Source organism: Asterias amurensis, chromosome 3, assembly GCF_032118995.1.
Source record: "Asterias amurensis chromosome 3, ASM3211899v1".
Classification (NCBI taxonomy): Eukaryota; Metazoa; Echinodermata; class Asteroidea; order Forcipulatida; family Asteriidae; genus Asterias; species Asterias amurensis.
This window is the reverse complement of record NC_092650.1, coordinates 3,922,176-3,948,486: the sequence shown is the minus strand read 5'-3', so window position 1 is coordinate 3,948,486 and position 26,311 is coordinate 3,922,176. Positions and strand designations below refer to the sequence as shown.

General features: G+C 39.6%; 1 protein-coding gene across 1 annotated transcript; it reads right to left on the bottom strand.

Annotated features, from left to right (window-relative positions):
- Window positions 1-95: 95 nt before the first annotated feature.
- Window positions 96-22,286, bottom strand: LOC139934974 (TBC1 domain family member 31-like). Its single transcript, XM_071929407.1, has 24 exons — window positions 22,160-22,286; window positions 19,389-19,503; window positions 18,128-18,283; window positions 17,387-17,502; window positions 16,827-17,005; window positions 16,270-16,418; window positions 15,422-15,581; window positions 14,861-15,061; window positions 13,729-13,944; window positions 12,362-12,444; window positions 11,321-11,467; window positions 10,500-10,633; window positions 10,097-10,230; window positions 9,184-9,363; window positions 7,893-8,072; window positions 6,506-6,711; window positions 5,428-5,563; window positions 4,601-4,693; window positions 3,862-4,002; window positions 3,100-3,216; window positions 2,853-2,930; window positions 2,511-2,574; window positions 2,185-2,286; window positions 96-1,502 (listed from the first exon to the last, which is right to left on the bottom strand). The coding sequence occupies exons 2-24, from the start codon at window positions 19,466-19,468 to the stop codon at window positions 1,351-1,353; spliced, it is 3,204 nt and encodes a 1,067-aa protein (XP_071785508.1). The 5' UTR covers window positions 19,469-19,503; window positions 22,160-22,286; the 3' UTR covers window positions 96-1,350.
- Window positions 22,287-26,311: the final 4,025 nt, after the last annotated feature.

Genomic DNA, 26,311 nt, shown 5'->3' with positions numbered 1-26,311 from the left:
ATGCTCTAATGTTGGGGGATATTTTATGGGTATCTTTTAATATGTAAAAAGTTGTATATTTGTTTTAAACTTTGAAATAAATATTTAAGTTGACTAGTTATTTGTCAGTGTGTTTTATTCAGGACTATTTATTTATTTATTAGCACTCGCACATTTAACTATATTTAAACACTATGTACATGTACATCCCTGTATATACATAAACATTTCAAGATTTGACTCCACAGTCGCGTTGGATTTGTTTTGTTTTCAAATAAAAAACTTTTTCTGTATTATAAAATTCCAGTTCACAAGCACTCAACATCTTTATGATCAATAACTAAACAAATTACAAAATTTACATGTTGACTGTACAAATATTGGCAGCGAAAAACACACATGAGAAATGTCAGACTTTTATCTGAATTCTGACTTGTTTATGTCTACCCGTTGACAAAAATCCCCCAGCCGTGACACTTGTGTCCTTAAGCAAGACAATTAACCATTGCTTCGTTTTTCGGATGGGACGTAAAGTTGTTGGTCCCATGTGTTGTGTAACGCATATAAAAGAACCCAGTGCACTTATCGAAAAGAGAAGGGGTTCGCCCCGGTGTTCCTGGCTGTGGCTGCTGTATGCGCTGGTAGCACCTTGTAAACCCTTAGAAGGTGCTAAATAATTGGGTCTCGGAATTCATCACTGCAATAACATCTTTCTGAAAGTTTGTATATACTCAGTGCCTTGAGTACCTTGTTTGGTAGGATACTTGCGCTATATAAGACTTCAATATTATTATTTATTAATAAAAATAAATGCAATACCTGGCAGTGGGCTGGTTTATAATGTCTAGTTGCATCAGCAAAGTGCAACAGAAAGCAGTAATGTACAATGTATCATACATCTTAGATACAGCAAACCTGTTCACACAAGTGCAACCATTTATCTGAGTGACCGTATTTATATTTCGGTAAAACAAAGCAGTATTTCTTTGATCAACCCCAAATTTATTTTACTAACAATATTTCAAGGAAATACTGAAAATCAATGCATTTAGAAAAAAAACACCTGGAATTATGAGAGAGCAAGGCCATTTTAATTTTTCAAAATGCACTTCAATTGAAAAAATCTTTAAGTCTACCGGGGTCGATTTTCACAAAGAGTTAGGAGTCCTAACTTGGAACTAGTCCTAGGAGATGTATAAAACTTAAGGATAGTCCTAAGTTAGGTCGAGTAACTCGTCCTAACTCGAGATAAGACTAGTCTTAACTCTTTGTGAAACCCACCCCTGGTAACTTTTGAAGGGGCAACAGAGATCCTGGCCCTCCGTGGCCTCCATGAAAATTCCAGGCCTGAATAACTATTGATCTTGCCCATTACTCTTGATCGCTCTCATCATCCACATCAAAACTTGGAGGAGGATGTTGTTGTCTTGTTTCCATGGCGATCTTCTTCCGCAGCTCCTGAACCTTCTTCATCAGATTCCTCTCCCGTTGTTCAAAAGTGTCTCGGCCCCGATCCAGAGAAACTTGAAAAGTAACAATAAGAAAGAAATGTGGTTTGGTTTTACCCCTACACCGATGTGTTTTAAGCACTTTATGCTCAGTTCTGTGAACAAAATCTACAGGAGAATTACTTTGGTGGGATGCGAACCCACAACCACTAGACCACTGAGCTAGCCCTGGTCTTACATTCATTCAGTCGATGCGGAGCATCGGATGATGGCCCTCCAAACACCTTGGTCCTCCGTTGCCGTACACAGCTCTTCCCGACGCAGTCCAGAGTCCTGGCACAAGGTGTCCACATACGTGTAGGTGGTTTCGCCTTGAACACCCAGCAGGGTGGATACGTGCGCATTACAAGTCTTATCATTATTATTATTAGTATGTCAAAATCCAACAGGTTACAGGAACTGAACCAAGCCCAAGTTTTATAACAAAGTTATGTACATATTTACAGTAAGGAGAGCTTTTCCAGGCATTTCAGATATGCTAAAAACCAAAAGGCCTGCCAAGAGCTTCGCCCCTAAACCCAACTCGGGGCCCTTAGGCAGGCTCCTGGACCCCACGCTGTGAGTACTAAGACTCGAGCTTTCTAGCCCCCCTATACAAGTACCCTGTCATCAAAACAACAACTACTATCTTCTGACGCTCTAAGATACTACAGCTATCTAGTAATCACTTTTGGGAGAGGGGGCCCTGTATACTTACTTGGCACCTCATCATCTTCTGAACTGCTGAGATCATTCAAGGCTTTACCTCTCAACCCTGCTGCATGATTGTTAAGATTGGCCGTCCCACCAGAGTGTGACTCTGTGGAAGAAGTATACAGTAAGATATAGACTTAGGTTAGATCAGGCAAACTTGTATAAAAGGCAAAGACAAGTTATATTTAACTATTAAAATAAATAAATACAACAGTTTGAGGGTAGTTTATAAGTGCCCTCTACAAATGTTCCAGGATGCCAAAACTCTCTTTTTCTTGTTGGTCACTAAGAAGTAATTAACTAAGAAGCTTTAACAGAAGTTGTATTTACCAATGGGTTTGGAGAGTTCCCTCTGCCTGTGGAAGTCTTTACTTTTGTCAGTGGCCTCTTCCAACTACAATAGCACATAAATCAATGAAAACAAAATTAAATTACATCTTTAAAACACAATTTCTAAAGTTATGCCTAGATTGTACAAATTACCAGTCATAAATCTTATAAATCAATGTTATTAAAACTTATCAAATTATTTGCAATAAGCAACTGAAAGTTAAGAATAAAAAGAAATTATAAGAACCCCCCCCCCCGAAAAAAACAAACCCAAAACCCCAATAAAAACAAATAAAGAAAAATAATAAATAAATAAATAATCAATAAAGTATGAACCTGTACCTTCCTGCCAGCAATTCTTCTCATCACTGACTGAACGTCTTGCTCCAATTTCACATTCTCCTCATGGAGTCTTGAAAGCTGGAAGAACAAAACCCAAGACAAGACAGTTTAAGATTAATAAGGGAAGTGATGTATTTTATTTAGGAAGAAGAACTGGCCTTTCCTTTGATCCAAATAGATACATAAATTACAATACAGGCTCTACACCCACATGGCGTATTGAACTGTGCAGAGAGCGATTACTTACCTCAGTGTTCCTGAGTTGTTGTTCCAGGTTGTCCATTCTCCGTTGGTAATCGCCTTCTCTACGTACGTCCAATCCTCCACTCAGCTCCTCTGCCTTGGCAATGTCATTCTGGATTTGCTGATCATCAAATCAAATTTACAAAAAAGGATAAACAAAACTCCCACATGTTGTTTAAAAATTTAATAACAATCGAACTTAAGCATTATGTCTTCACAACACACACAAAACAGGTATACTAGTGTAACATACATGGAAGCAGGCAAGTGATAATACATGAATAGAGAGAGAGAGTCAGATAGCACACAGAGAAAACAAGAGACAAAAGTAATGATTAATTAGTGAATGAGACAGACTTAAAAAAAACCAAGGAGAAGGCAAAGACAGACGTTTATTAATAGTCATTTCCTTCTTGGATAACCAGACCAATAGGTTGAATGGTCTGAAGGCGCCTTATCCACAGTTTCTCCCTACTCAGACGAACAGTCTCTCTGTAACAAAATGGCCGAATTTTAGCTTTGTATTATTATTTATTTTTCTTCCTTTCGTGTCGAGTATGTACAATGTCTAGATCTCATATAACCAGTCGTCACACTCATTCTATGCACACTCAGAACACTGATACTCTTTTTCTCAACGGTTTGTGCCTTTGACGTCTAGTATACCGTAAGGTATATATAGGGCAGTTAGACTTTAGGTCTTTCTTTCTTAAAAATCAAATACATCCCCAGGGCACGTGCAGAAGAACACCTTTGCTATACACACCTTCCTTGTTGAATGTTGTTGGTCTTGATTATTCTCCCAAGCTCTACCCTTGACTCTCTCCTCCAGCTCAGCTTGGCGTCTGTGAGCGTCTTCATCAGCTCGCTGCTGGTATGTCGTATACGCAGAACTCTTTGCCAGATCCTACAATGAATATAAGATAATCGTTTAGTCATCCAAAGGCTCCAAACTTTGGAATGCGCTACCTGGGCCCAACTTCATAAAGTCAGTAAGCACAAAAAATTTGCTTAGCATGAAAGTTCTTCCAAGATAAAAACAAGACTACCAACCAAATTTTAATTTGTTGCATAATGCTCGTTACTGACATTCAGCTGTTGTTTTCTTATCCTGTAAATCACGTGGAAGTTTGGTTGGTAATCCTGTTTTTATTAAGAACGAAATTTCATGCTAAGCAAATATTTGTGCTTCTAGGCTTTATGAAATTGGGCCCTGGAAACCTTAGACAACACTCCCTTCCAGCAGCAGCTTGCATTCCTGGACACTTGAAAACAAATTTTTTCCTTTTATGTTGGAGGGACAGACGTATTCCCCCATACTGTGGTTTGGGAACTGGCCTGTTATGGTGACCAGTCTTGTTTCTTTATCTTTTTTTTTTCATTCTGTGCATTTAAAAATGTCTTAAGATGCTCCATTTAAGTCTGCCTGTTGGACTATAACCCTTTGATAAAATTCAAATTCAATCGACCATATCTGATTGCCCTGTTTTTCCCCTGGAACTGACCTGTTCTAGGCGTTGTTTCTGAGCCTGAAGTTCCATTCTTCTTATCTCTACATCATCTACAGCGGCTTTGGTTTCTTGCTCCCTTAAGAGACTCTGCAATAGATAGATAGATAGATAGATTTATTTGTTGTCCACGTTAAAAAAACATAGAAACTTGACATCCACTGGCCAAATACAAGTATACACAATCAATATTAAAACTATATAAATTACAAAATAAGTTAAGTTAGAAATACAAAGCAACAAAAGACCTGCACATTAAAACAAAAAATGCACCAGCCAAAACAACCCCAACCAGTCACACAGGACACCAAGACAATAGGCTGGAAAAACACCAAGCCTTCCTACCCCGAAGCCACCCATGACCAGTTAATGCTGCTCCGACCAATTCATTCCAACAGTGCGAACAATCCATTTAATACAAGACCATGGTAAAAGTGCTAACTACCCTTGGTTACCATGCTAGCATTAAAACAACAAACAACAACAAATCAGCCACACTTTACTTCTTTTAAAAGTAGAGTCTTATATATTGTTTTTGTCAACGGAATACTGATTTATTGCCAATATTATACAAAAAGATACCATAAAGGTCACATGTGAAAGTTTTCAGCTAAATACAGTGAGAAAACAGGAACAAACTGTCACGCACCAACTTTATTCCCTAGCTGTGTAAAGCGAAGAATGCATAGTAACTTGTAGTTAATTAACCCTTGAAAATTTTTGACGAAAGAGCAGAATTCCCTGCACCCATGTGCTGATCCTACGATAAGCGGAGCCATGAAATTGGGCCCAGAATGGAAAAAGAAATTTCTCCCTGCACAAACCTTTCTAGAAATCTCATCATCGAGCCGTCCAAGATCAGCCTCTTTCTGCATCTGCTGATGGTGCATGAATTTCCTCTTGGCCCCGTCTAGGAGCTGAAGCTCTCGAATCCTAAGCTCCCGCTTCATGGCTTGTAACCTGGGTCAGGGGATAAATTTAAGAGGTAAAGAAATGAAAGAATCCTCTAACTGTTGGGCCATTCAGTAGTATCCACATTGGTTTTGAAGGATAGCCGGCCAACAATATGTTAAATGTAGTACAGTAGATACATCGCTCAAGGATTTAACATTCCATTCACTGGTGATGTTAGATAAACGGCAACAGGAAGGCAAATGTGGATAAATATATTTAACACACAATTTTTTGTTTAAAGGCAGTGGACACTATTGGTAATTACTCAAAATAGTTATTAGCATAAAACCTTTCTTGGTGACGAGTAATGGGGAGAGGTTGATGGTATAAAACATTGTGAGAAACGGCTCCCTCTGTAGTGCCATAGTTTTTGAGAAAGAAGTATTTTTCCAGGAATTTGATTTCGAGACCTCAGATTTAGAACTTGAGGTCGCGAAATCAACCATCTAAACGCACGCAACTTCATGTGACAAGGTTGTTTTTTTCTTTCATTAATATCTCACAACTTCGATAACCGATTGAGCTCAAATTTTCACATGTTAGTTACTTTATGCATATGTTGAGATACACCAACTGTTAAGGCTAGTCTTTGACAACTACCAATAGCATCCACTGCCTTTAATAAGTCTTGACATTCCATGTCTTTTAAAGAAGTTGACCCTTCTCCATGACACTTCAAGGTCTGGAAAATGCAAAAGCAAAAATCCATGACTTTCCAGGTTTTCCATGACCCCTACCATGTAGCCATCTCTTTTTTTGAAGCATTAGTGGCTATGAAAATAGTTGATCGAAAATGAAAAAAAAAACATAGGTAACTCGGCATGATCTGAGTGAGGACGTTAAGCATGGGTGCTTGATTTTTGGTGGAGTGCAGATCAGACCCAAAATTTCTACCATAAACAAAACTTCAAGAACTGAAAGTTCCAAAGACAAGACAATCACCCTCACCTGATACGTTGATCAACGAGTCGTTGTTCCTCTTCAGCGAGGAGAGACCTCCGCTGCTCCTCAGCGTCTTTCAGAAGCTTCTGCTGACGGTACCACGCCGTCTCCTCGCCGTGTCTCTTATTCAGCTCTCGCTGGAGCTCCGACGCTGCTTGACGCTGGTGGAGATACTCAAGCTCATCCTGTCTGATGCGCTCACGCTCTTGAGCCTGTCGACCAAGACAACAAAATGATTCACCAAAAGATTCATGGCATCGATGCAATGCAAAATTTGTTATAGGTTTTTCACTATTCCGAGACCCAGATGGCTGATCGATCTCAAACTTCTACAGGTTTGTCAGTTTATATATATGGTGGATTACATTAAGTGCTTACACTGTCAACAACTTTTTTTGCAAGCAAAACCAATGTTCCTTTAAGGTAACAACAGTAATAATATTAGCGGCTTCCTGTATGAAAAATAAGTGCCTTGGAGCTCCCCTTTAAAAAAAATGCATCTGCACAGCAGGTTCTAGTAAACATTCCCTGTGGGAAAACTAACAAAGTTAGACAATTTTAAAACTTACCTTATTATACATGAGAGTGACAACAAACCTGTAAAGTTTCGGGACACTAGACACTATTGGTAAATGTCAAAGACCAGTCTCCAGACTTGGTGTATCTCAACATGTGCATTAAATAATAAACCTGTGAAAATTTGAGCTCAATTGGTCGTTGAAGTTGCGAGATAACTATGAAAGAAAAAAACATCATTGTCACACAAGGTTGTGTGCTTTCAGATGCTTGATTTCAAGACCTAAAATTCTTAATCTGGGGTCTTGAAATCAAATTCGTGTAAAATTACTTCTTTCTTGAAGACTACATTACTTTAGAGGAAGCCGTTTCTCACACTGTTTTATCAAACTCTCCCCATAACTCACTACCAAGTAAGGTTTAATGCTAATAATTATTTTGAGTATTTACCAATAGTGTCCACTGCCTTTAAGCCGAATTAGTCATTGAATTCACAAGAAAATAACAATCAATTTTTGTCAAATATCAGGTTTCGGACTCATGACAAATTCAAAAGAAATTACTCTGCTTGTTTATTATGAGTTTTTTTGCTAAGCAAAAGTATCTGGGCCAAAGTTCATACAGCTGTTAAGCAGAAAATTCTGCTTAGCAAATTTATATGCTAATGAGTGAGGCCCCCTTTCACAACAATGTGAACTTTGGATTTTAGGTTGGTAACTAATTTTGTCTGTGCTTAGAAAGTGTTTGTGCTTACAGACTTTCTGAAATTGGGCACTGCTCCGCAGGCTTTAGAAAATTTTCCCTGTGAAACATTTCTAAAAATGCTACAGTTATACATTTTACCAAACTGACCTCATTACATGAGAAAATTACCTACCTGGTAATCCACGATGAACTTGGGGTACTTATTGAAGATCGGATATTGTCCTTTAGTGAGCGGCTTGAATTCCTCCAGCATTCTCTTTGGATGGATGTCATCTGGAGTGACTTCCCATAATCGGTAAGCTTCACTGATGACGTTGCCGACGTGGACGGCATTGCGGTGGTGGAAGAAGTACTGAAAAGAGAAAATCCAAAACCAGGGTTGAGATTGCAAAATGTTAAGAAATTTTGGGAAAAAAATTGAAAACATGTGCTACAGCCCTGTTCATACTACATGTGAATGCTTCTCTCAATTGCTGTGCCCGTTCAAGAGCGGAGGTCAAGGCCTGGGCTTAATTTCATAAGAAAATACTACGGATGAGCAAATGTTATTTGTTGAGCAAAATTTGAGCGGGGCGCCAGACACAACAAAGTAAACTTTATGGTATTTTAGCTAATTAACTCTTGTTTCTCAAAGAAGCGTTTCCAATGCTAAGCAAGTTGTTGTGCCTATACAAATTTGACAAAAGCGGGGTTAACTTGCCGGCGCTCCACCAACTGAGCTATAACGGAGTCCCAATGTTGGTGGTCTCCCTATCTTGTAAAAAGATTTGTTCGAGGGTGCCAGTCAAAAGGCAGAGGGTAAACTTTTCTTTAACCAAACAGAATAACAATTCGAGGTGACAAATTAGAAGTCGTCTCAAAACATTCTCCTTAAGACGAGCAGAGTATACTGTTCGAAACGTCAAGACCAAAATGGCTCTTTTCAGAGAGACAACACTCCCTCAAAAGAGATTTTAATACAATTAATCAGCATTTTGCGGTGATAAAAATGAAGTCATCTCAAAAAATTCTCCTGAAGACGAGCAGAGTATACTGTTCGAAACGTCGAGACCAAAACGGCTCTTTTCAGAGAGACAACACTCCCTCAAAAGAGATTTTAATATACAATTAATCAGCATTTTGCGGTGATAAAAATGAAGTCATCTCAAAAAATTCTCCTGAAGACGAGCAGAGTATACTGTTCGAAACGTCAAGACCAAAACGGCTCTTTTCAGAGAGACAACACTCCCTCAAAAGAGATTTTAATACAATTAATCAGCATTTTGCGGTGATAAAAATGAAGTCATCTCAAAAAATTCTCCTGAAGACGAGCAGAGTATACTGTTTGAAACTTCAAGACCAAAACAGCTCTTTTCAGAGAGACAACACTCCCTCAAATGAGATTTTAATACATCAATGTACCTGCAAGTTTGCTAATATTTATAGTTTATTCTTAAATTGAAGTGGACCCCTAATGAGAGTACCTTGAAATCATCCACGTCTGTGCACTGAAGTAGAGGTTGTCTAGAGCCGATGATGTAAGCTACGACAACGAGAAGCAAGAAAGCAGGATGATTGGAGAAGATGTTATCCCACAGCTTCTGCCATTCCTCCTTAGTGACTACCTCAGATAGCAGGGTCTGAAGCAGGGGCCAGGCGTACACCTAGACAGGTCGATAGAGTAGCCAAAAAGAACAAAATTAAAAATTTGATTAGTTTTATCAGAGGAAACGTATATTTTTTTTTGGGAACCGCTATATAAGTGGAAGTGTCATGGCAGAGCAGTTAAGAGCACCGAATTCAAACTCTGGCATTTCTGATCAGCAGAGTGTGGGTTCGGATCCCCAGCCGTTACACTTGTGTCCTTAAGCAAGACACATAACCATTGCTTCGTCCTTTAGATGGGACGTAAAGCCATTGGTCCCATGTGTTGTGTAACGCATGTAAAAGAACCCAGTGCACTTTTCGAAAAGAGAAGGGGATCGCCCCGGTGTTCCTGGCTGTGGCTGCTGTATGTGCAAACCCTTATAAGGTGCTAAATAATTGGGTCTCAGAACTCATCACTGCAATAACCTATCTTTCTGAAAGTTTGTATATACTCAGCGCCTTGAGTACCTCGTTTGGTAGATACGTGCGCTATATAAGACTTTGATATTATTATTATATTATTATATAAATTAAAACTAATCTGTAATTATTTCATCTCAAAAGTTTGTCCTAACAGTCATATCATTTAAAGAGTATTTAGTGTCTGAAGACATATGTTTTTTAGGGTCACAGGAACCAGCGCACCACTACTAATTTTGGCTAATGGGTATGCACAGAATCAAAACTGTCACAATTTGCTGGTGAATAAAATCATATAACAACATGAATGGAGCTTTAATATTGGTGTACCTGGGACGTAACGCCATACTTGACGAAATGCTGCAGGACAGCACGATCGTGGTAGGCCAGAACATTCTCCACCATGGACAGCACGTTGACGGGAGGGTTGGGGAAGAACTCAAACCACTGCTGACACCAATTGCCTGGGTAACAATAAATGAAAACAGAAGACGGTTAGAGTGACGACCCGTGAATTAAAGGCCAGAACATTCTCCACCATAAACAGGACATTGATGGGAGGATTGGGGAAGAACTCAAACCACTGCTGGCACCAATTACCTGAGTACAAGAAATGAAAACAGAAGACGGCAGTTATTTCACACACATTTTCACACATTACATACAGTGAATAAAACAACATTCAAGCCATATAAAACAATTTATAAAAAATAAAATGGAGAATAAGTCTTACTTAAGACTGTAGCTATGACTTCAAAGCAGACGAGTTGGTTGTTCTGGAAGAGTTTCACAAAAGGAAATGCCATCAAGGGTAGGTAGTCAGTCTCACCAAAGATGGCAGACCAGTGGGCCAGCCCTGATAATGTCCTGCGCAGAAAATGATGTTTCCGATTAACATTGTGACTAATTTGCACATTTAAATATCTCATGTTAATAATAATAATAAAATAATAATTTGGGGGGGCTAATCATCCTTACTGGCAGCTAAGAGCTGAATTGCGAAGGACGCGGCTACAACGTGTTCGAGAAGCAGGCATGCAAGGGTGCCTCTGGCTGCCAGCCACATCAACCCATTGTGACCACAGAGCACAGCCAAGATCATAAGTGTTTGATTTTTCCAGAAGAGGAAAACCGGACGGTCTGGAAAACCCTCGTGGCACAGCAGAGAACCAACTCACGCACAACTCAACTAACATATGGCCCTGGCCGGGAATCGAACCAGGGTCACCTTGGTGAGAGGCGAGCGCTTTACGCACAAGCCAACCATGCCGTCATGATGTGTCTTTGCTGAGCGGATAAAGAACAGCAGACTCAAGCTCTGGTGTTTCTGATCAGCAGAGTGTGGGTTCAAGTCCCGGTTGTGACACTTGTGTCCTTAAGCAAGACACTTAAGTATTATTGCTGCATTTTTCAGAGGAGACATAAAGCTGTAGGTCGAGTAGAGAGAAGAGGGTTCACCCCTGTGTTCAATTTCATTAAGCTGCTTAAGAAGAAAATGTTGCTTAACATTTGTCTGCTTAGTTTTCTAGACTTAAGCACCGGTTGTAATCCTACCTCTGCAACACCCTGAGAAGCTTGCGACTCTTGATAGGGTAATCTTCATGGACCTTGACCCAGGCGAGGTGGGTTCCTTTATCCACTAGACTGCTGAACGCCGCGTGGTTCTCAGGAAGACGAAGAACGGAACGCCAGATAAACATTCTGCACATCACATTAGAACAACAAAATCAGAAAACAAATTCATTAAAGGCAGTGGACACTATTGGTAATTACTCAAAATAATAATTAGCATAAAACCTTTCTTGGTGACGAGTAATGGGGAGAGGTTGATGGTATAAAACATTGTGAGAAACGGCACCCTCTGAAGTGCCATAGTTTTCGAGAAAGAAGTAATTTTACACGAATTTGATTTCGAGACCTCAGATTTAGAACTTGAGGTCTCGAAATCAACCATCCAAACAAACGCACACAACTTCCTATGACAAGGGTGTTTTTTTCTTTCATTATTATCTCGCAAGTTCGATGACCGATTGAGCTCAAATTTTCGCAGGTTTGTTATTTTATGCATATGTTGAGATACACCAACTGTGAAGGCTAGTCTTTTACAAATTACCAATAGTGTCCACTGCCTTTAAAGGGTTTTGATATTTTGTAGGTCAAGTTTTTTGGCCATAACTGAATCCCTACTCACTGTGAATGAAGACGTATGTAATACAATTTTTGTATAGAAGTTTCAGCTTCATTAGTCGTCAAGTTTTGAGAAAATAGTTAAAAAATCACAGAGCGATGTTTTCAGGTTGTTTTCAATCTGAGGACATTGTGTTTTTTGTCGGAACAAAAATTACCCTTTTTTTCTCAAAAAACTTGACAACTAATGAAGCTTAAACTTCACAGGGGAATTGTGTTACTCATTTTATGGTTAATATTTTAACCTCTGTGAAGCGCCTCGAGACCCTTTTGGGGTTAAAAGCTGTTTTTTATTATCATTATTATTATTTTTATGGTAAAAAAAAAAATTTCCCTGCTTCAGGACCGATGAACCGGAAGAAGTAGGGTAATAAAAGGGCCATTATTGTATTTTCGTAAAGCACCCACCTGTATTTTGCAGGATATTCTCCGTAGCCTTTGAGAATTGAATGAAGTCTATTCAGGTCTAGCCCCTCAGGTAATTCAGAAACCTGTACAAATTGAAATCGCAAAACAATTAAAGTAGGCTCACCTATAACACTAGAACTGTATCTGCTGACACTGGATAGAAAGAAATGCTGTGAGGTAGTATACAAATTTTGTGACTAAGTAGGATTTGAAACTTTGCATGGTGGAAATACAATATGGAAAAAGGTTTGCGGTAACACCATGTAATGACTATCTCTAATGAGTTGGGGTGGTTCTGAAAAGAACCGTTGGTTTCAACTCCTGAGTTGAGTTGAAACCAACAGTTCTTTTCAGAGCCACCACATGCAACTCATTAGAGAAAGTCATTACATGGTGTTACCGCAAACCTTTCCACATAAAATTGTGACTGTTTTAGTAACAATATGTTTCCTGGGGTGATCCCCAGAGCATTGTATTTTTCCCTCCAAGTCAAAAGCTGAGGGGAAAAATAGAACACACAAGGAAGCATACAGGGAGTAAAAGTTTTATCCTTAGTACATGTAGCAGGAGTAAAAGCAATCAATATTTGTTTTATAACACCCCATACTACATGCACACTAACACAGATGTCTCGGTAGTAAGAAAAAGCCTTTGCTAGGATTACTACAGTACACTGGGTTGCTACGGGTATAGTACAAATTTTAGGCCATCAAAATTTGTATCCTTTAAAGGAACACGTTGCCTTGGATCGGTCGAGTTGGTCTTTGAAAAACGTTTGTAACCGTTTTTTATAAAATGCATATGGGTAGAAAGATGTTGTAAAAGTAGAATACAATGATCCACACAAACATGCCTCGAAATTGCGTGGTTTTCCTTTTACCTCGTCGACTAACACGTCGGCCATTTATGGGGGTCAAAATTTTGACTCCCATAAATGGCCGACGGTGATAGTTCGCACAGTAGAAGGAAAACCACGCAATTTGGAGGTAAACTTGTGTGGATCATTAAATGCTACTTTTAAAACATCTTTTCAACCATATGCATTATATAAAAAACGGTTAAAAACGCTTTTGTTTTTACCAACTCGTCCGATCCAAGGCAACGTGTTCCTTTAACATAACCACTTTACTTCAAAATAAGTGTTTCTCAACATGCTTTATACTATCAAAAGTTAGGTTATTAACCCAAAGTTTTTTTAAGAAGACAATTAGAACATACTGATTGAAACGTCGAGTTGAAACCAACGATTCTTTTCAGAACCACCCACGATGTTACCGCAAACCTTTCCATACCAAAGTTTATTGCCATTAATTTCAAGTGTGATACCAAAGGAAGAAAAGCTTTTAAAAGAAAAAGGCCTAACATACCTCTAATTGATTGTCAGACTCCCCTTTCTGCATCGCTCCAGCCCTCCTGACCCCCGTTGTGGTGGTGTGTGTCACCCCTGGTGTCTCCCTACTTGCACCTTGCATCTGTAGTCTCCCTGGGGTCATAGACCTGAGGGTGGTGCTGTTGGCTGTATCACCGTGTGTGACTTTCCTCTTGGTCCTCCCTGACGCAACTTTGACTATGACTGGAGGTGGCTATTGGGACAAAGAATTACACCTATGTTTGAAATACAGGGTTGTGATAGGCTGTTGAAAACAAAAACCTGAACTATGAGCACAAAGCGTGAAAGCTTGAGAAGCAAAAGTTGCCGGGTGCAAACCTGCTTACATCCATTTATTTTGGGGTTAAAAAAAACTTTCCGGTTTAAAATGGTGAAATTATATCCATGGAAATAAAAAGTGCAGGAGAGGTATTTCTGCAAGAGGTAAGGAAAATAATCCTTTGTGCTTTTAAATTCTGAACCAAAGGCGAAAATGACAACAAAAATGGAATAGCTATAAATGTCTGTTTTGAATCAGTAAGTATCTTCATTCCTAGTGCAGTCTTTAACCCCATTTATGTCAGATGATGTGAATACATGCTAAACTAAAGTGCTCTTTTTTGCAATAAGGAACTATTGTGTAATGTGCACACAGGCATGCACCTACCATGCTATGTATGCATTTACCCATTACGAAGAGAAGCAAAGGGTGCTGGAATTCATGCTCCGGATCTCTCTTTTGGGGATTATCATAAAAGAAATCAGACCTTTGTCCCTTTTAAAAACAAAACAAATGTGGCTTACAAAAATGATCAAAAAGACGTAATTTGTAAACTTTGTGCCAATTTATTCCCATTGTGAAAAAAAACAAACCCCAAAACAGAAATAATAATCAAAAAGCTATTATAGTTCATAATTCATACATGTAGGTCAATTTATTTCCACCCAATCAAATAACAACTATAACATTACTGGAGAAAAACCCTTTATAGATTAAGCGGGGGAGGTCTCCTAAAAGCAAGCTTGTTGGATGGAGACCCCCCCCACCCGAATTTGTGTACATACATATAACGTATCTATGAGAAGGAACAATGTTAAGAATAGACCGAGAAAACTGAAGGCACACAAACCTTATTAAAATCCGACATCAGCGCCGGGACACTGTAGACATTCATGCAGCCACTTTCAACTACCGCTGTGATGTGCCGACCGGTTGGGTTGACGGACACACCGGAGACACGATCCTCGAGCGTTCCTAAGTCAAAGAGCATCTTACATGTTGTGATGTTTAAGAATCTCATGATGCCGTCTTGGCTCAGGACGCCGACAATCTGGAATTGTAATTCGCAACACGGAGATGTCAATTAATAAACCACATGGGAAACTGACTGGGTAAATTCTAGACTGATTTGGTGTTGACAAAGAAAAATTAACCAGGGTGGGATCTGAACCAACGACTTCCGGATTAACATGCTGGCGCTTTACCAGCTAAACTATCTCATTGGCCACAATAAGTCAATATCTTTGTTTGGGGTGCAAGTCAGAAGGCATTAATCTAACTACATCAATAGCCTCTGCTGGGGTCGAAACGCCAGGCCTTTTTTTTTTTGCATCAACATTTAACAGCAACTTATTTGGCTGAAAGAATAGAGCCAATGAAATAATGATTTTACTTGTCCCTTATTCACTACCTGACTTGAGCCACCGTCAAAACTCTCCGGCAGGAACTCAAGTTGTTTGACGACTCGCACTTTGACCGGCATTTCAATCACTCTCAGTAAACGGCGCGTATCCAAGGCCCAGACGTGAAGAAATCTTGACTTGCCTCCAGCAACTAAGAAACGTCCATCTCTGTAAAAGTTAAAAGGATATGAGAAATATAGCTAATGATAATAACAATGATATAGGCCTGGGATTACACAGAGGTCACAGAGACAATGGCCTCCATTGCCCCTGCATGGTCTTGGTGCCCCTGTAAAAGCTTCCCATAGACTATAAGAATTCCAATGGAAGTGCCCTTTAAATAATATGTTTTCTTTTTTTCTAGGAGATATCGCCTAGCATCAAAATACAAGATGATCAATTCAAGGTAAGGGCTACACTTAACTGATTTGGGTTGTTGACCCAAAAATCAACTGTCACCAGGGGTAAGTTGCCACCTACTCCTGGGGTTGAAATAGGGTTACCCTCTTCACAGTACATAAAGATGCAGGCATGGATATCATCCACTAGGAGCCCGGATGGTGGAGCAGAATGCACCGATTCTTTCCCAACTTTTTACAAAGCAATTACCATGGTCAAGTGCCTTGCTCAAGGGCACAAAGTGTCATGATCGGGATTTGAACCCACACTCTGTTGATCTGCCTCAATACTTGCCGCTAAATGCCGCTATCTGCCACTGATGGGCACTCATAGCATTGATGATTGTGCATTATTCTTAACTATAGTTGTGCATAGCTACGAGTCTCACATTGTACTTTAACAAGGAATATGCCAGAAACACTGAGATGAAGGAGTTAAGTGTCCTGTCCCAACCTACCTTGGTGTGGCAAACGCCTTGTAGTGTGGGCTATCTCCGGGTGGGATAGGGAGCTGGTACTTGCACTGCAGGGTGTCTGACTCCCAAGCAAAGATGGAATCATCACGGAAACAGGTCATGATGGTGTTACTCAGAGGCAAGAAGAACACCTGTAAGTCAATTATGGTACCACATTATTTTGTCTTTCTACTTATTTTTTCACCAACATCTCAACTATTAATTTTGGTGTTAACCCTTACACCGTTGGTGTTAGCCATGTATACTCGGTACTTTCCCCGATGTCTTGAAGATTTTCGAATGGAAGTGCCCTTTGCAAAATGGAAATAGCCTTGCCTTCTCAAAGACGAAATTCCAGGCCAGAATTCTAAATGAAACCCAGCAAGTGATGTTTGAAGCTTTGCATGGTGTGAATAATAAAAACAAACTATAGATAACACTAAACTTGCAAGTACAATCATGTATTATTCTCCCGAAGACATGCAGAGTAAACTGTACGAAACGTCAAGCCCGAAACGGCTCATCTCAGAGCAAGCTTTCCCTGAAACCCAGCAACTTACCTTTGAAATGCCGACGGCATCTCGGACATTGAGCTTCCGTTTCCTTGTGAAGGTGTCCAAGTCCCAGAGCAGGCTGGTATCTGAGGAGGTGGTCAGGGCGTAGCGGCCAGAGGCATGGATCGAGACGGAGTGAATCGGGGTTCCGTGTCCTTTCATCCATGCGACTAGCTCCTTCGTGTCTGCAGTTGGAAAAGAAACATCAGAATGGAATATTATATAAATATTAGACATATGTGAGTCATGCATGAATGTGCAAGCTGGCTGTCAAATTTTTGTTAAAATACACTTCCGCTTAAAGCAAATTGTTCTGCGATAGTTTGAAATTTGTTCTTTAACTTGTTGGCAACAGCTCCCATTGATTTTATACATACTTTCCAACTGGGGACCCTATTGTCCACATTTGTAGTAGGTCCCCGATTTGAATATGTATACCTACCACCTACACACAGAAGGACATGTATATACACGCTATTGTTGTGTTGATCCCACAACCTTTTCATTCACCCTTCACCTTTGACCCCAATAAACCCTCCTAGATCTTCCCTCGACTCAAGACTCACCAGTATCAAAACATTTCAGGGAGCAATCGGCCAGCGCGGCCAAGTACTCCGTCTTCCGTCTCAGCGTGAAGCCCAAAGATGTGCATGCCTGACCAGTCTTCTGGACTAACTGGAATCTACAATGAAAGGTTGGATATAAAGATATGAGTTTATACAGCATTCTCCCATGTGGCGTGTCATGGCCGAGCGGTCTAGTTCACCGGGACCCAGTTCTGGTGTTGACAGCACCAGATGCTGGGTTGGAGTCCTGGTCATGACGCTTGAGCAAGGCACCATAATTGCTTCGTAAAAAGTCTGGGAGGAAGTACATTCTGCTCTACCAGCCAGGCTCCTTTAGTGGATGATATCCATGCCTTCATCCTTAGGGACTGTGAAGAGGGTAACCCTGTTTTAACCCCAGGAGTAGGTGGCAGCATGCCCCTGGTGACAACTGATTTGGGTGAACAGCCCAAATCAGTCAATTGTAGCTTTCACATTGAAGTGGCTATTTGGACTTGTTGTGTTATTCACTGAACAGTTAAGGGCAGACCCTGGTTAAGCTACATGTATGGTACTGTGTGGAGGCTACATTTCAGTCACCATTGTCAAATTTGTTTTTCCAATACACATGCAAAACAATTATGAATGTTTTAGGTAGTTGAAAGGAATGTTTTCTTTTAAGAGCTTTAGGTCAGGCTCTCTTAGTAATCTAATAAAAAATAGCCTATAATGAATTCTGGTAACATTTATTGACATATTTACCTGTTTTTAGCAAGATCAAACACATAGATATTTCCTTGGTGGTCTGCTGCAACAAAGCTATCTCCACTACTACTAAATGCCGTGTGCAAGAAGCGGACACGCCTCCCAGTCGGTGCGAAGGAGCTGCTGGCATCATGGCTGATCTGAACCATTAACCTGTAAAGAAATCAATTTTGAGAGAGTTATTTATAATATGGAAAGGTTTGCAGCAACACCACGTAATGTCGTTCTCTAGTGAGTTGGGGTGGTTCTGGGACGAACCGTTGGTTTCAACTCGACGTTTCGATCAGTATGCTCTGATCGTCTTCTGGAGAGCGAAGATCGGTAGGATTTGAAACTTTGCATGGTGGAAATAAGATATGGAAAGGTTTGCAGTAACACCATGTAATGACTATCTCTTATGAGTTGGGGTGGTTATTTATTATATAGTTCTGCAGGCCTCAAAATAACCAACGGCACCCACAACAATTGCTGTGATGCCCTGTGATGCCCTGTTCTTTTGCTGCGGTGCCATTTGCAAAGTTCCAATACAAACTTCCATTTTCCTCTGAGGAGTGCAGCTCCTTTTTTAAATCTTTTTTTTTATCCAATTCACCAGACTAAAAGCGCCACTTCAAGGTGTGGGCTACAATTGTTTGTTCTTCCAGGGGCCATTGGCACCTACTCCTAGGGCTGAAACAGGGTTACCCCCTTTACAGTCCATATGGATGTAGGCTTGGGTATCATCAATCAGAAGACTGGCAGGTAGAAAGTGTAGCAAGTTTCACGACCGGGATTTGAACCCACACTCTGCTGATCGAACAGCAGAGCTTGAATCCGGTGCTCTTAACCGCTAGGCCATGACACACCACGGAGAAGAATTACTGTGCCCCTTCAGGCGTGAACCTCAAGGCCTGACTCTGGTAATGAAACCAAGGATGTCTCATAAGTGAACTTACACCCGGTTCAGACAGGCGCTCCGGAGTCGCGCCGAACCAAATTGATTAGGAGCGACTCTAGGTGGACCCAATTAAATTTTGGTTTCAGACAGGCAAACTTAACATAACATTTACATTAGGTTCGGCTCATAACAAGATCGCAACTGAAACCAAGCTGCTCCAGAGTCGTTCCAACCAACTGCAACAGTCGATCTTTTGACTTCTAGCGCGTCCAGTCGCTATAACTGTTTCAGATGTCAAACTTTTCAAGTACAATGCCATGAGTAATGCTCTGTAGACTACTTTAGTATTTATTTCTCATACTCCATTATTTAATCGCTTACCCATCATCACCAGAAGGTGCTGGTTTCCTCAGCCAGATCTTACCAGCGTCTTTCTTGCTTACATCACAACTCTGCATCATTCACTTGTTGGAATAACATTGCCTTGGAAGTAGAACTGTGAGTGAAATGATAGTATTATTATAGTAGAAATAAATTGCTTCTTTGTTTGTTTGTTTGTTTGTTTGTTTGTTTGTTTGTTTGTTTGTTTGTTTGAATGATCTTCCCGCAAAGGGAACTCGGCAAACTCCCACAACAAAAGGGGATAGGCCCTAAAAACACCAAGCTGGCAACAGCCAATAATATCCCTCATACAAACTTTGGTTTTTATTAACGTCTATTTATGATTTATAATTGTATGAATGAATCACTCAAATCAAGAAATTGTGATTCAGCATGTTTGGTAACTATACAACAATAGTTATTGATTCTAATTTCTATTCTATTCTAGTCATTGTGAAATCCGTGGTTAGCTGAGGGATTCAAACCCACATTGCCGCAACCTTTTGATTGCAAGTGTGGATCCGCAAGTGTTATCATGAAAAAGTTTCTGTATCATGCCACCACTTTTTTTTTCGATATAAAATTATAACAGTATCGTAGCGTCATACGCTATCGACCCTCATATGTTTTCGGTCCCCAACTTTGATTCCCGTTTACCGCGAAATTGTGCAAGCTACACCGGTGACAGAAGCTCTGCAGTTTACTCACGGTCTGTATTTTCATCAGGCTTAATTATGCTGAGAATAAAGTTTCCTGTCGTTGGTTATGCTCAAACATTTATAAAATAATTGATTTTTGGTACTAACTAGTGCATTATTATGCCAACATTCAAATGAGTCAAAGAAACATCATCCAACCTCGAAAGTTCAAAACAAAATTACTATCTGCTAGATTGAGTTTCATTCTGCTTTAGTCACTAGATGGATTACGTGAGGTGGTTACTATTTGGGATTCTATGGTGTGCAAATGTGGGGAAAATATTAAAATATTTTAAGTGAAAATGACAACAATTTGTTGTTGTTGATTTACTGCATACTGTAATAAATTCCGCTAACCGTAATAAGTATTAAGTCTACATTACAGAGAAAATATCATAGATTGGTTTCTTGTCTCCTGAAACCAAACATTACTGGTCTGAAATGGGGAAAAAAGGATTGTTATGAAGTGTGAGTGCATCAAGGGGGGGGGGGGGTGGGGTGTTTTACTTTAATGCCTTATGATATCTCTGGATTCAAATATAGTAGCCATAATGCCTTAGGACAAAAATGTAATTAAATTTGTTAAGTAGTAATTGAATAATATTTTTGATTTATTTTGCACGCCATACTAGCTTCTGAATATTCAATAAAATACCAACCAATGAAAGGTGTGAAAACATATGACGTTGCTCCAATGTTGTGCATGCATAAGCACTGTTAATGGCAGACTGTCTCTCGCAACGTAAAACCAAAACTTTAAAAATTTCAACACACCATGAAGTGAAATGGTTATTGTTAACAAATTGGATAGATTATTTGACAAAACATTTTTTAGTTTTTGATTGTGAACAATTTTCCTGGTATCCTACTGAAAACACATGACACCAGGGTATCCTTGTTACTAACTATCTACTCCTAGAACTATTTCGGTTTCGTCCGGCTATCGTCTCCGTTACGTTACGGGAGACGATAGCCGGACGAAACCGAAATAGTTCTAGGAGTACTATCTAAACATGTCCAAGTAATTTATGACCTCAACTCAACAATCATATGATTTATCCCTTTTTGTAAAGATTAGTGAAAAAGTGGCACTGGCAGGATGGATAGGAAAGTTATCCACTACTACTGTTATTATTAATCTAGCCCCACTTGTGTGGCCAAGGATAGCTGAATCCGCTATACTTCTTCTTCTTCTTCCGTGAAAGTACAGTCCACCATCTGGTGTATTGCGTACTGTGGTAGTTGTGTGCATGCGAGGGTGTAGACATATACAATGTACAGTGCAGGTAGGTGAACAGTGAACGTGCGGCTAAAAAACAGCTCAGGCTGACCTAGCGGAGCTGGACCGACTGTACACCCTGCTTAAAACTAGCAAGAGTTGTACAGTTGATCAGGTCTACCGGGAGATTGTTCCATATCCTAATGCTATTGGGAAAGCATGACTGTTGGTAGACCCCTGTCCTGGTGAATGGTATCATGTATTTGTAAGAATGACCCCTCAGAGAAACGGTGCATGGAGCTAGAAATGTGTGTGGGACGTCAACCAGGTTGTTCACAATCTTATACATCATAACTGCCTTGGCCTGTGCACGCCGTTCTTGAAGTGTGGTCCACTGAAGTTGGCTGATCATGGCAGTTACACTACTTGTTGTTCGGTAGTCTCCAAGCACAAAGCGTGCATAGCGCCGCTGCACCATTTCTAACTTGTGGGTGTAGCTAGCTGTTTGGGGGTCCCATATGATGCTGGAGTACTCTACAATAGGGCGCACTAGGGTCTTGTAGCACAGCTACTTGGCCACACAAGTGGGGTTATTATTAATCATGAGTGTCAGACTCAGAGTGTAGTGTTTCACAGTTTTCACCTGGTAACTGTGATTTTTTTGTGTAGGCCTAATAAATGTAAATTTTATTATTATTGTTATTTTTTTAATCAATCAAGTAGTCCAAACCAAATCCATACAAAATTTACAAAAACAAACCACATACAAATTCTTATTTAGTAATTTTAACTATTTCCATTGCTTTTTGGTATGCCGTATTTTCTTAAGTCTAAACAAACAAATCATTACTTACCTTTGAATGGGCTGTTCAAATGTAGGCACAATAAATGTTAACAAAATAATGTTTTGGATTAATTTATGAATATGGCGCTTCCTGTGTGTTTTCCTTGGCTAACCATCTTGAAAGCACTTGATGGCGCTCAACCACCTGGTTCACTGTACAACTGTGGATGGCGCTGTACAAGTTGTATTTTTGCGAAAGTTGTTATGTTGTGTATTCGCCACGTAATGCTAACGGTAAGCGCATTAATCTCCAGGTTGCGCAAACGTTTAAGATTGAGCGCGCAATCTGCAGATTGGGCAGCTGATCTGACGGTGCTGCTCAATGTGGAGATTTGACCAATGTCCCCAAGCAGTGTATTTATCATTTTTACCAACTGGATTTTTAAAGAGTCATAAAAAAAAGTAATTTAATAAATTATTGCATTGTTTTGTTTAGGCCGTAGCCTTTCTATTCTTTGCCGGCCATGTTTATACATAACTGCAGAATTGTTTATGCCCCGGTTGGCGAAGCCACCGCGGGGCATCCGACACTCCGGCTCCGGCGAGTATGTGTGTGCGAGGACTTATGTCGTGTGATAAGTTAGACACCCCCCCCCCCCCCCCGGAAACCTACCATAAATGACCCTTTTGGTCACATCGACGAGCTCATTTTTTGTGACTCAAAACATTGATTTCTGCTTATTGAATGGACATTGCATCGTATCACAAACTTGCATGTTTTTGGACTATATAGGCTTGGGGGGGGGGGGGCTTCCCGCAGTCAATTGTCAAGGTCATTGTGACACTAAACTAAAGAAAATGTAGTAAGCAATAATGACAAGGGAGACTTGTTATTTTAAAAAAAAATTGCTGAAATAAAATTAATGTAGGTGCGCCTATGCCTAACTACTCCATATAAGGGAAAAATCAGGATGAACTGGCTGGTGGTCTTGTGATACAAGCCTATAGTATTCTTTTTTGATCAGGCTACATCAACATGCTTGAGAAACGGACCAATACACAGTATATACAAATGTTGCGAAATGTAATTAGGGATAAGGGAGGTATTCTCAAGAACAGAGGTAATAATCATTTTGAAGAATTGGATTGGAAATCGTATTTATAATCGGTATGGAATATTGTAATTTTGTTGTTGTCTTTTGATAGTTGTCAGCGTGCAAACATCATTGTAAAACGTCGCCTCCCCTACTCTTTCGTTCTCCAACTAAACGAAGCGTAATGACTTGGTGGTGTTTGTTTCCGGAGTTGAGAGCTTTTTAATATTGGTAAGGGTATACTTGGCAATGATGGTACTTGGCATGGTATGACAGGGTTTTTCGTGTAAATTTTTCGTGTTGATCGAGCCACCTGCACTGCCCGCTAAGATGACTGTAAGGGTAAGTTACTTATATAGTCGCTTAAAAATATAGCTCACTTCTGTGAATTACACACTTGTGAGCACATTATTGGTATGCGCCGGATAATAGTGAAGTGTCATCACATTGCCGACAAATCATGCAGTCAGACAAATTGTATAACACGATGCTTTGCATATGATCAGCAGGGTTTCTTGGTTCCCTCCGCAACAAATCAGTCACAGATCCGCGGATTAAACTTTACTCGACCAAACGGGCTCGCAAGAGTTTGGTCTCCTCCTCAACAATAATCAACGCTGCTTTTAATCACAGCCACTATACAATAGCAACGGAATTTATCTGACTGAAAAGGAAGAAGTTGATATGATGTAAGTGATATAAAAAAAACCGCGTCGAGTGGTATGGACGGCTGCAACATTTTAACGAAAAAGTAAATTTCTGCAATTTTTTTATTGAAAATAAATACAATGATTGGTTCCTATATATGTTGTGATTTGTTGCTTCTTTGTTTCCAATAACAATTTTAGACTCTATAGGCCCTTTTTATCGAGCGTAACGTCCAACGACGCATACAAAGTTGTCGGAGCACCAAATAAAGCGAGTTTTCGGAACATGCTGTCCAACAGATATCTATAATCTACTGGGTTTTTTTTTACCACCGCTTTTCATAAATTTTTAGTTTATTCTCATATGAATTAATTGTCGTAAAGTTTCTGTTTAACATCCGCTGGGGCGATCTTCCCTGATAAAACATCAAATTTATATTGTAATCATGTCCTCTGAAACCCTAGTATACAAACTAAATAAAAACGGTAATTTTACTCCTACATTTACTCTTAATTATTTTTCACTTTTAGAAAACATGTTGCCCTTTTATTTTGAGGTTTTGTACGTCCATTTTGGTAAATTTTGTGTGAAGGAATTCCTAAAAATGTACCCGTTTATTCAGCCGCACATGAGGGCTCTTCCAATGTCATTGCTTCACTAGAACTTTGACCAATGGAATGTTCTTTTACAACTTGTAAACAGCCGTTGATGTTTCACAAAATTCGGTAACTCTGAAAACACACTATTCTAAAAGGGTAATTTCATGTACTCATTTGAAGGTTTATCTGGCAAAACTTATATGAAAAGAATCAGTAATGTATATACACTTTCTTCTGGTGAACAATTTGTTCCAAGATAGTGTCACATAGTTTCCAAATAGCAAGATATGTTTTGCATCACTGTTGAAAATGTTGCAATTTCTGTGTGTATACGTTCTGCGTGTGGCGATGATAATGGAGTGTACCGCCAATGGTACAAGATTAAAGGGATACGTTGCCCTGGATCGGTCGAGTTGGTCCTTGAAAAGCGTTCTGTAACCGTTTGTTATAAAATCGTTATGGTTAGAAAGATGTTGTTATAGTAGAATACAATGATCCACACAAACATGCCTCGAAATTGCGTGGTTTTCTTTTTACCTCGTCGACTAACACGGTCGGCCATTTATGGGAGTCAAATTTATGACTCCCATAAATGGCCGACCGTGTTAATTCTACTTTTAAAACATCTTTCCAACCATATGCATTTCATGACAAACGGTTTCAAACGCTTTTTGAAGACCAACTCGTCCGATCCAAGGCAACGTGTTCCTTTAAATGGAACAAATAAAGTTAGTAGCAACAGTGGTTTGCTGTTTGAATGCGTTTAAAAATGCTGAAATTGAGTAGGCGTAAATGAGTGACTTATTTATAATAAACACATCTGTAACAGTCGCATTTTTTACTCTTTCTCATAAATTGTTTGCATTCATTATTTATAACGTAAGCCTTAAAGGGACACGTTGCCTTGGATCGGTCGAGTTGGTCTTTGAAAAGCGCCCTGTAACCGTTTGTTATAAAATCGATATGGTTAGAAAGATGTTGTAAAAGTAGAATACAATGATCTACACAAATATGCCTCGAAATTGCGTGGTTTTCGTTTTATCTCGTCGACAAACACGGTCGGCCATTTATGGGAGTCAAAACTTTGTAACGTTCTGTAACCAAAAGGTATTCTACTTTTACAACTTCTTTCTAACCATATCGATTTTATAACAAACGGTTACAGGGCGCTTTTCAAAGACCAACTCGACCGATCCAAGGCAACGTGTTGTAAAAGTAGAATACAATGATATACACAAATATGACTCGAAATTGCGTGGTTTTCTTTTTACAGCACGACTAACGCGGTCGCATGACTCCCATAATGGCCGACCGTGTTAGTTCGCGACGTAAATGGAAGACCGTGCAATTTTGAGTGATACTTGTGTGGATCATTATATTCTACTTTTAAAACATCTTTCTAACCATTATGCATTTCATAACAAACGGTTACAAACGCTTTTTATAGACCAACTCGACCGATCCAAGGCAACGTGTTCCTTTAAAGATGCTATGTCAGATTTTTGGCCGATTTGACCCCAAAATTTTGATTTAAAATTCAATAGGTATTTTGATGAGGGTCGAGAAAGTTACAAGCTTTCATTTGAGCCATTGCTCGAAAAAGTCGGCCAATTATTAGTAGCAGTGAAATAAAATGCTCAAAATTAGTTTTTGTCGGGATCCCGACAATATCACGTGACCAATTCTTATGTGTTTTATAAGAAACGTTTTAAATTTTTGTCATGGTTCCTGACCATCAAAAGTAAAAGTTAAACTTGTTTTCGTTTTCGAGCGGGTGATACTCTTTGAAATACCATTCACTCAAAAAAATCTGTTTTTTAATGTTGGGCCAAAAATTTGACATAGCATCTTCAAAATTTGTATATATTTTTTTAGGTGATA

Bases quoted from the DNA above. Each gene is read 5' to 3' on its own strand.
- LOC139934974 (XM_071929407.1), bottom strand. From the start codon at position 19,468: ATGATGCAGAGTTGTGATGTAAGCAAGAAAGACGCTGGTAAGATCTGG. The intron at 10,231-10,499 runs GTAAGACTTATT...ATTGTTACCCAG, and splicing joins AGTCATAGCTACAGTCTTAA to GCAATTGGTGTCAGCAGTGG. The intron at 9,364-10,096 runs GTACACCAATAT...CGACCTGTCTAG, and splicing joins AGTATGGCGTTACGTCCCAG to GTGTACGCCTGGCCCCTGCT.